An 11,553-nucleotide genomic window follows, 5' to 3' on the forward strand; every position below is an offset into this window, starting at 1 on the left:
AGCAGATATCAGGTATAATATGATGATAATGTGATAAGATATGATAAGATGAGATGGTCATACCATTTGTGGTATTTATAGCCGAAGGTAGGTTTCCAAGGAGGTATGGCCGGCTGCAACAGTGTTCCTGTTCCACCAACAGTAGCCTACGCACGTGCCCTGCTGGTAGTTGGTGGGTAGGTAGCGGCTGATAGTGACCAGGCCTGCTGTATACTATTCCCTTTCTACCAACTGCCGGCTACGCACGTGGTATGACAATAGTTGGTGAGTAGGCAGCGGCTAATAGTGACATACAGTGTAGGAGCATGCTGCTCGCCATACTGTTGTCCATAAGCTGTCGTATCTTTAGTCAGATCTTCTTCCCATACCTCGTCAGGTACAGTACAGAAGATCTTCCCGTATCGTACGGACTGGCTTATTTGGGCGGGAGTATTCCCCCTCCCGCCCTTATGCGGGATTGTTCCCGGCTTCGCTCATTCCTTCAGGTGACACTGTATGATTGAGAGCTAAGTGCCTTGTGCGTGTAGCCTTGCTGCGCGGGTGGCCTTCCCTAATGGCTTGTATCCGAGGCTGCGGGGACAGGCGGAGTCCTTCACCATTGGGAGGCATTTCCTGCGGGACCAGCTTGCGTACTGCGCGTAAGGACGTCACGTCTCTGAGCATGGTTGGTCCTGCGGATCCAGTTGGTTTTTGCGCAGACGTCCCTGTTTAAGGTGAGTCTTGCGGGTCCAACTGGGCTCTGCTGGGACCTACCTCTTCAACGAGTATACGACTAATTTATCAACAGAACTTTTATATTAGAGAGTACATATAAATATTTAACAATGCTTAATATATATATTGCGTTTAAGCAAACCGATTAAAACGAAGTTTATATGCCTGCACCATTGTGATCGGATAGGTAGTGAGAAAATGGTTCAAATAAGAATAAAGAGTTTTCTAGGAATGATAAGAACCAATAGATTTTTCACATCTAGCATTAAAACCTATGGTAAAAAAATAATTTTATGAAACTATGTCGGTTATAATGATGAAATAGTAGTTCTATGAAACTATCTTGGTTTTTGGTAATTTTAAATCTCAACCATTGATTAACATGATCCAATGCCTATGATTTATTCCTAGTCTTCCTAGAAAACTATCTCTTTTTATTTTAACCCACCCTATAGGCAGGTGAAATGTATTTGTTAAATGTGTCACTTGTAAAGTTACATGTTAGTTTTTTTAATATCTTAACAAAACATATGAAATGTCCTCATTGGATGCACGCCTATTGACTTCCATGTATGTTAGTTATGAGAAATGATTTGTGATTGTCGGGTTTAACACAACAATCTCTAACCTATGTGTATGTAGCCTTAGAATATAGCAATTACGATAGGTCCGCTTGATATCTTTTTTCTTCATAAAATTCAAGGTTTTGAAGGTAACAAAACTAAACCGGTCTACACGTGAGATGTTCAACCCAACAACACATCACACTATGTCACAACAGGCAATGCCTAAATAATTTGAATAGGAGTGTTTCTAAAATACGGTTGAGCTATTCTAAAAATGTCAACAAAAATAAGAAGTGCGAGAAATCATAATTAATTGACATGTGTTAAGTGAAGATTAAAGAAATAAAATATATAAAAGTAATAGTACACATTTTTCTTTTCACATGCAAGTCACGCGTTAATTCCCACATAATTTTAAATCGTCTATAACTTTTTCATATTGTATTTAAAAAAATTCACAATAATAACAAATGTTTTTTTATCTTTAATATGAGTATAAATTTGTTATATAAAAATTAAAACAAAAATTATTTCATTGCATCTTTTTTCGTCATTGTATACTTTCTGTTTGTCATTGTGTCTTTCAGCTCATAATTGTTTTTTTTAAATGCTACTAACACCGTTATGTGATAATAATATGTAAATATAATGACAAATACCAACAAATTATCTAATACATAAAACACAATGATGAATACATATTACACAACAACCCGAAACGTAAAACACAATGATTTATGCATATAACACAATGACATGAAACGTAAGACACAATGGTGAATACATGTAACACAATGACCTGAAACGTAAAACACAATGGAAACTACATATTTGACAATGACTTGAACGTAATACATAATGAACATAATACTATTTTTCTCAAATTAAGAGAATGCCACATGCCAATTCCGAACAAAAGACAATGAACGTATTACACAATGACTAAAACGCAATGATAGGTAAAAAAGACAAATTTTGAGCACATAGACACAATGACGAACAAAAAGACACCATGACGTAATTTTAGTTTTAATTTTTATCTATGATATGAGTACTAATTGAAAAACACAATGACCAAAATCTATAACAATGTATAGAAAAAGCCAATTAAAAAACACAATGAACAATCAAATAACACAATATAAAAAAATCCACTAATTTTATTTTATTTTTATATAATAATATGATATTCATATTAAAGATAAGAAAACGCTTGTCATTATGGTTAATTTTTTTTTTAAAAATGTTGTATGAAAAAGTTATAAAAATTTAAAATTTGAAAATGATGGGGTAATTGACATGCGCTCTGCATGTGAAGATAGAAAATCATCATAAGTGAGTTATTATCTTAATGCCCTTCTCATCAATGTTTATTCTTAAATTATTATCCACCCTTCTCAGTATTTTAACATATCCCTTTTAAAATAATAGCAATAATGGTTTTAATAATAGATTTTAAATAGACGAGTAAATTTGGAGAAACACAATTCATCATCTATTTATTTTTTAATATATTTGAAAGTGGTTGTAAGTGGAGGAGAGAGAAAAGATAGCGATAAAGATGTAAAAAGTTATTATTTAATTGTATATGAAAGGGAACATGTAATGTTTTTTAGTGTAATTATAAAGATAGGGATAGAAAAGCTGTCAGAAATGCTCTAAGAGCATTCCCATCCCATCCCCCATAATTATGTGAGGGGGATTGGTAAATTATAGGGTGAGGTTTTGAATGAATGTGAGTGTAAATTATAGGGTGGAAAGAAATATGTAGTGTTTTTTTGTAAATTTGGGGAAAATTGTTTGCCCCTATTTATTTTTTAATATTTGTTGGATTGGTTGTGAGTAGATGAGAGAGAAAACTGTAATGATAAAAGTATTATTTAATTTAACATGAAAGAGAAATGTAATGTTTTGTAGTGTAATTATAGAGATAAGGATGAAGAACGGGATGTGAATGCTCTAACGTTGATGAAAGTAAATATTGAGTCTTTCACTTATTATACGAAATTACGACACTCACTTTTATATGTTTATTATAACCACCCGTTTGTATCAGGTATTTTACAATCCTTCATGAATTCCTTCCATCCATTTATACGATGTGTATGTAAGTTGCGTGTAAATTATACTTTTGTAGAGTCGAATAAAGTTTTGTGTGGCCTGATCAAAATAAGTGTTTTAGTCCAAAAGCTTAAATATCCATTAATTCCAGTCCAGTAGTTTCAACTTTCGTTTCATTCTTTTACAATCCACAAACCCTCATCCATTTTTCCCCCTAAGTTACTTTGAGAAGGTAAAATACCCTTAGACTAAAATAGTCAACAAATATCTTATTTATTTATTCTTTTAGAACGACGACTTTTCTGTGTTTAGGCCATCGCACTTCCTAAATTGAAAAGCTTAATTGCTTAACTCTGGCAGACTGTGTTGTCTTAACCGGACCCACACTGACTTCAGAGTTTAACTTTAGGCTTTTTATTATTAATAAATATATTAAAAGCAGATTCCGGCTGTAAGAGGCTTTTCACTATTCAATTTAGTGTAGAATTTTTGTACTACATTTACAACTTCGTGTACCATTCTTAGTTGTGGGTTAGTCAGATTCCACGTAGGTTCACATTTTGGAATCTGAAAATTTTAGTTTTGCCTTTTTTATTTTCTTTTTTACCTTTCCTTTTAAACTGCTCCCTTTTATTAGCCTGTGTAATTTCCAAATACCTCTTAGGTGCTATTTGTTTTTTTAGAGCTAAAATGTTTGTAGTTTGCAGACCACATCTGCGGACATTTGTAGCATAAGAGGTGGACCAAACCTCTGCACTTTGCAAGAAGAAGACCGTTTGTTTTCTAACGTCTACAAACTACTAAAACTTTCAATATAAGCTTCTATACCAAAAACACAAATTATTCGGCAACAATTAAAAATATAAATCCAACTTTTATACCTCTGAACTAGCAAATTATAAAACTTACATAAACAATTTTCCACATGAATGTTTTTTCCTCTAAAAGTTTCTTCAATTGTTTTCGAAAGTAGATAGTTCATACAAACGAATGAAACGAGCCAAAACTCGGGCTTAAAACAACTCACAAGCCGATGACATAAACCTAAACTTTCTACAAATCTTTTTCAACAAAAACTTTCTATAGACTTTTTATAATCCTTAACTTTCTACAAACTTTTTTCAATTAAAAACTAATAATACTTGAACAATTATGCAAAATTATAATTGAACAAAAAAGAAAAAAACTAATCAATTAACAACTCAATTGAACAAATCAATTAACAAGAATTCAATTCACAAAAACTTAATAACTTAATTGATATTTGATGGAAATAATGAGTTTAGAAGAGGTTGGAAGACTATGGTCCAAGTCTGCACCAAGAAGAGGGCGCGCAGACGTTTTTTAATGAAACGTCTTCGAAAAAACAAACAGTCTGCAGAGGGCAATGTCTGCGCGTGGTCTGCGCGCTGCAGACAAAAGAGGTCAGGAAGATCTTTTGTAAAAAAACAAACACCACCTTATTCTTCATAAACATCTGTTAGGCTTTATTATTGATTTAGATTAACATTTGATAATTAAAAACCTCTTTATGTTGTATGAATCAGTTCAAGGATTTGGATCTTTAATTATTTTGTTCTCGACTTCATATGCAGGTTGCAATATGGTTGTTTAGCTGAGACTGCTCTTCTTCAACATCGAATCAATATAGGATTTGGATATAGATTTTGAGAGTTAACATTTTGTATCTTTAACATTTTTGCATACGTCCTTTTTTGATTTAATAGCCCCGTCGCAACGCGGGGGTCTAAATACTAGTTCTTTATTATTATTATTATTATTATTATTATTATTATTATTATTATTATTATTATTATATTCGTTTAAGCTGTTCATTTATTTTGAAGCCCTAACGAAAGCAAGATTAGAACCACTTAGACTCCCCACTTATGAGTTAACAGTCATTTTTATAACCCATTTGATCTGAAGCCCAAACAAAAGTGACTTAGGGCCATTTAATACGAAGCCCAAACGATAGAAAAGATGGGCCAATTCTGCCACACATATAAAACCACGGTCGAGCACTCCCAATCCGGCCCTAACAAGAAGTAGGGTTTTCATCACAAGGCAGGCAGGCAGCCGCTTCTTCATCTTCAACCTCTCTCCATCCAATCAAGCAAACATGGGGTATGCATCACTTCCAGTCATCTAATTCATATTCTTCTTTACCTCAACTTGTAATTTCACCTTATGATGATTAGAGATCCTGTTGCAATTATTAAGCTTAAAATGCTTTTGATCAACCTAATCATTGGTCGATTTTTAGCAGTTAGGCAGTGTGAATATGCCAATTTGAAGTAATTATCTGATTATTTTGTTTTCATCTGGTTGATGCTTATTTGAATATGTATTAATAGCGTTAGACATCATAGAAAGTTATAGTACCACATTTTGGATTTGAAATGTTAGGATAGTGTAATGTGTTTGTTTTGAGATCTCATCATACTTAACAAATTACTTGTAGTAAACAAAGGTACCAAGAGATTTAATTAGCTCATGAAACATTACTGAACCTGATTTTGCATATGCTTTCTTACATAAAGAAGACCAACTTTGTCAATGTTATGATAGTGTAATTTACTTGTTTTTTGCTACAATTTACACGCTATTTGATCGGTACAAATTAAGAATGGTTATTTAGGATTCATTGATTGATTAAGGTTAAATGTTTGTAATTTAGTAAGACACATGGAATGGGAGCTGGTCGCAAGTTGAAGTCCCACCGCAGGAGGCAAAGGTGGGCCGACAAGTCGTACAAGAAGTCTCATCTTGGTAACGAATGGAAGAAGCCGTTTGCTGGTTCTTCCCACGCTAAAGGCATTGTCCTTGAGAAAATGTAATTACATTTCTTAATTTTTTTTACTTGTCATTACATTACGTTATCAATTATGAACTCGACAACTGTTTTGTCTTTATTTTCAGTGGTATTGAAGCCAAGCAGCCTAACTCTGCTATTAGAAAGTGTGCCAGAGTTCAACTCATTAAGAATGGCAAGAAGATCGCCGCCTTTGTTCCCAACGATGGTTGCTTGAACTACATCGAGGAAAATGTTAGTTTTTAATTTTATTTATTTTAAAGAAATGTTGTTAATATGTTCGGATTTTGGAATTTATAATTTTTGATTGTTTTGTGTGTTAGGATGAAGTATTGATTGCCGGATTTGGGCGAAAGGGTCATGCTGTTGGTGATATTCCTGGAGTTAGGTTCAAGGTGGTTAAGGTTTCTGGTGTTTCTCTTTTGGCTCTGTTTAAGGAGAAGAAGGAGAAGCCAAGATCTTAAGTATTCAGAGGTTCTTTTGAGATTTTGTTATGTTTGTCAAGGATTTTAAATGTTGGTTTTGTTTTGTTATCTTAAAACATGTAGTTTGTTAAAAGTTGTTTTGTCCCTTTAACTCTACTTATATCAACTGTTGGTTTTCATTAATGAAATGGACTAAAATTTCCCTCATATTTGGTTTTTTTTCACACAAGTGCCATTTTGTGCTGCAAATTGGCTGCAGTAACAGTAGTGAAACAAGCTAAAAAAATGCTTTCAGTTGTCAAGAAATTAAACTAGAAACTGTAAATCAAAATATATCCGAAGTTTTAACTGTAATAAAAAGAATTGAGATGTATCTTTTACCTTTTTAACATTGTCTTTCACTATATTTGAGTAGTAAGATAAGATGCGAGTTTTGATGGGAAAATGATCACTGGCTAGATGATGACCTTGTGACATACACCTGTAAAACCTTGTTACGAATAGACTCGAAACAATAGGCTAATAGGCCATGCGTAAAGGGTAATGCCCCTTAAGAGGCATTTCCGTCATATTATCATCGCCTTTTTAAGTTAAAAACACGTGTAACGAATAATGTTCCTTAATGCACTTCAAGACACATAAACCTTATTGTAAAAACATTAATGCGCTTATAACGCCCCACAATGCCTGGGGGATGGTGTAGGCACTAACTTCCCCTATGTCCCCCGTTACGCATGACCTTAGCTTCATACGTGCGCCCCTTACCATCACTTCATCTCTCCTCTCTTTTAACATTTCTTGTTCTTATCTATCTATTTCTAACGCTTTCATTCACCCCTCTTTTTGTCACGCTAAACTTGTCCCTATTCCCGAAATCATCCACAAATTTCTTGCACCTCACCATTGAGATGGTCTTATTATATGTTACTATTTAAGCAAAAGTAATCGAATGATTTAAGGTAAAGCACCATAAAATTAGTCTGAGGGGCTGTTTGGGATTCCTCATTTTCACCTCCTTATAACTTATAAGAAGTCGTCATAAATTACAAATATGTAACTTATTAACATTTCCTCTCACATAATAAGAAAACCTAAACACTTTTTTTTTGAACTTATAATATAAAATGATACTCCAGTTTATAATCTAAAGTCTAAACCCCATGAAAGTTGAAAGTTGAAAGTCCCTCCAAAAGTAAAGTAAAAGGCTTTTGATTTTCAAAGGCAAGAAGCACATGACTTTGACAGTCATTTCTTCCTGCTTCCTCCATGTGTTGAGCCTTTTAATTTCATCATCTATCTCTAAAACCCTAATAACTTTTTAAACCTAAATCATATATACATACATACATACATACAATGTGGCAAGTTTTGGTGGCAGCAGCAATCGCAGGATCCGGCTATTTCGCTAAAACCCTTCTCACCAAACCCACACAAACACCACAATTTCATCTCGAGAATAATGCTCAATCTGAACCAGATACTTCAATAACAGACGAATCGGTCTTTAGGTTTTCTAGTGCGTCTAGCGGATCAAACAACATTCGGAAGAAATTGGGGCGAGCTAAAGGTAATCGAGTAAATCATGAAAGAAAAATTGCATCGGACAACCAAATTGGGGATGTTTTAATTGATGATCATAAGAAGAATGCGAAGAAATTTGGTGTTAGTTTGAAGAAGAGGCGTATTGGAAGAAACGCGTCTGCAAAATGCCAGTCTTTTGATGTTGAAGGTAATTAATGGCAATTGGTTCGGGTCCGAACCAGGTTAGAACGGGTTACAATCGGAACGGGGCAAAGGTTGTTTTGGTTCGGTCTAGGATAAGTTCAGGTTGAAAGGGGTCGGGTAAGAACGGGTTTCTGGTCAAAACGGGTTGTCATAAGTATATTTTTTTGTTGAAATTAATGTACATTTCAGCTTTGCTTCTGGTTTTGGTCTACCGCTGTTTAAAAAGCTCGTGGCTCACTCGATAAAAGCTCGAATAAAGCTAGCTATAAAAAGTTGATTTGAAACATCCTAAGCTGATTTGGATCATTTTTGTAACCGAGCCAAAATCGACCCAGGCTCAGCTCGAGTCATGGCTCGGCTCGATCTTAAGCTCATTTAACTTCAACATCGAGCTAGAGCCTAGTTAAGTTGCCTCGTTTAATTTCGAGCTCGAGCTTGAAACCACCCTGGCTCGACTCGTGAACAGCCCTTACACATGTTTAAATGGCAGTTACGCATATTGGGGCCGGGAAACGTGCATCCAGCGCCATGTAACGCGTGTGACCTGGCTCTAGTACGTGTAACGGATATCTGGACCATGGGAATGATTCGCCTTTTGATTATAATTTTCTTCGATGTAACAAGTTCTATTTCGGGGTGTTTGGGATTGCTTATTTTAGGCTACTTATAACTAACGAGCTGACCGAATTTGGCCAGAATCTTTTGACGGTATCAACGATAAAAAAAAACTCGTATTTTACGGAGATGAACCGACGCAAATTTAAAAACGAAAAACAAATTAAAAGCAAATAAAAAAGCCCACCAACCACATGAGGCCACGTGGACCAATCACGTGATTACGTCGCCAAACTTTTTAATTATTATATATAATATTAACTTTTGGAAAAGTTAAAAGGTGTTTGGTATTGTGAGGGGATAAGTTAATAAGTAACAATATTTATTAACTTTTGGAGAAAAGTTATAAGGAGGTAAAATAAGGAATCCCAAACACCCCCGAAATAGTGACCTCTATAACCCTAAGTTTTGGGACATATTGTTTCTGATTCGTTATAACGTATTCGTATTCAGGCAAATCATCATTCAGTTATGGAGTAGGAGTTGGCATGATGTACATGATGTCAGCTGGGAAAGCTGAAATCGAGAGGCTAAATGCAGCAATAGACGAGACCGCTAAAGTTGTTCAAGAATTAAAAGCCGAGATTTCCAAAAGAAAATTATCCTGTGATTCGAAGGCTGATGATGCTAACGGTTTTGCCATGAATGATGAAGGTGAATATGCGAGCAGTATTTTGACCGATGAACCGCAGAGAGATGCGGTGGAAATGGAGCAGTTAGAAGCTGAACTTGAATCTGAGCTTCTGAAGCTTCAAATTTCCAACACATCTCCTTTTCAGGTAATTCTTTTTTATGGTATTGATATCTTGCTTATAAGTAATAATGCATTAAACTATGATTGTATAAGCAATATTGTTACAAGGTCATCTAAAAAAATGAAATGACTTAGGAGCTTGTATGCACTATATATAGATTTTGATCGGTTTTTAACACGCTAGACATGCTACTGTTTTAGCAGCTTTTATAAAATGCAATGTTTTCATAACCAGATTTGTCATTGAAGCATCGTCTTACGGGCCCGTTGACCGTTTTAGTGTTTTTCTAAATTAACGCTGCCAAAAATAATTAAAATAAACAATATATATTGGTGTGTATTTACAATTTAACAAAATATGCAGCATGTTATAAACAAAAGATAAAGTCTGGAGTAAACAAATTATGAAGCCTGAAGTAGTAAATGCGGTTTTGGAAGGAAAAATATTTATAAAATATTAAACTGTGATTTTTGAAAACCTGGTCCGACCACCGATCCAGTTCGTAGCTGCAACTGGCACTGGCAAGGCTCAAACGAAGATGTGTAGGCGGTTCCAGTTTGACCTGTCAGTCTAGTCCAATTCTAGCAACATTGTGTAAACACATAAGTTAAATCGGGTTGTTCCTAGTAAAATTGTACAAAATACGCTTAAGGAGCTTCAAGAAAGAAACTTTATGTGTTGTCAAGAGTCACATCCACATTATGTGAATTTTTTGCCTTCATGATTCTAAGCTTGTAATTATAACTCATATATCACAATGAATCTTGGTTAACTATATCTGACAATGTTTTGTTGATGTTCTACAGAACAAAGCATCAACCGAAGATTCCTCCAATCCACAAAATCTTGATTTGGAATTTAATCAAAGTAACGGTGTACTACCATATGAACTAGATAAAAAGCTATGCCATTTGCTAATCGAACAACAGGAAAGTCAAATCGTTGACTTGGAGTCCGAACTGCAACACACTAATGCCAAGCTCGTGGAGAAAGAATCCGAGCTCCAAGCGCTAAAAGACTGCGTTAAACGCCTTAGTGACTTTTCTGTAACGTGTCCCTCAGGTACATCACTTGTTAATCGAACTTTTGTATTGTTTTATTAGAGACACATTTTGAAACCGAAACTTTTATCTTTATAGATGAAGAAAGTGAAGACCAGTTTGATGAAGCTCGTAACAAGATGGTATATGGTAACAGAAGATCAACGGTTGGGATTAAAAGGGCAATTGACTGATGCTAACCTAGTTACATTGTGTTCTACGATGAAATTGTACATTTTTAGGAACTTTAATCTTTATCATAGTTGATGATGAGATTTCTAGCATGTTACCGACTTTCTTGTTTTCTTGTGGTTTATGGAATATAAGAATATTTCATTACTTATGATTATTTTCATTAGTTTTGCAACTGAAACATATGATTTAATCTGAGGTTGTATCAAACTGCTTGTGTCAAGAACTCATAAACATAATTCAAACTCGATTAGCCGATAGCTTTTACAACAAAATGATACACCACTTAACCGATAGCTTCCACTGCTACATGGTTTTAGTGAAGTTTGGTGACCAGAATCAATAAACACAAAAATGAAAATTTAGGTCATAAGCTCGATCTCTAATTTCCATTAACTCGAAAATTACAATTCTCCTTTTTTTATATATAACCCACAAGCTCAGGTATATATACTAATTTAGATTAGAAAACCCAACTAGACTAGAATACAAATACTATAATCATATTCAAATACTAATTGGTAAAAACAAATCTAAATAATAATTAATAAATAAATTCCTTGTTGTCCAAGTCATTGGCTCGACTTGTTCACCAAGTAATTTATTCCATGTAAACCAAGTTACGTGCTTAACTTGATAAACAAG

General features: G+C 34.5%; 2 protein-coding genes across 2 annotated transcripts; both read left to right on the plus strand.

Annotated features, from left to right (window-relative positions):
* The first annotated feature begins 6,000 nt into the window (after positions 1-6,000).
* On the plus strand, positions 6,001-6,715 carry LOC143539546 (small ribosomal subunit protein uS12). The gene is made up of 3 exons (XM_077032831.1): positions 6,001-6,177; positions 6,264-6,390; positions 6,480-6,715. The coding sequence occupies exons 1-3, from the start codon at positions 6,035-6,037 to the stop codon at positions 6,618-6,620; spliced, it is 411 nt and encodes a 136-aa protein (XP_076888946.1). The 5' UTR covers positions 6,001-6,034; the 3' UTR covers positions 6,621-6,715.
* A 1,218-nt stretch (positions 6,716-7,933) lies between these two features.
* On the plus strand, positions 7,934-10,967 carry LOC143539506 (protein POLAR LOCALIZATION DURING ASYMMETRIC DIVISION AND REDISTRIBUTION-like). The gene is made up of 5 exons (XM_077032799.1): positions 7,934-8,310; positions 9,375-9,700; positions 10,483-10,738; positions 10,780-10,859; positions 10,959-10,967. Exons 1-5 carry the CDS (start codon positions 7,938-7,940, stop codon positions 10,965-10,967), a joined length of 1,044 nt encoding a protein of 347 aa, XP_076888914.1. The 5' UTR covers positions 7,934-7,937.
* The last annotated feature ends 586 nt before the right edge of the window (positions 10,968-11,553 follow it).

Source organism: Bidens hawaiensis, unplaced genomic scaffold (assembly GCF_021521415.1).
Source record: "Bidens hawaiensis isolate Kalapana, Puna unplaced genomic scaffold, B.hawaiensis_p1.1 tig00011901_1, whole genome shotgun sequence".
NCBI classification, from domain to species: domain Eukaryota; kingdom Viridiplantae; phylum Streptophyta; class Magnoliopsida; order Asterales; family Asteraceae; genus Bidens; species Bidens hawaiensis.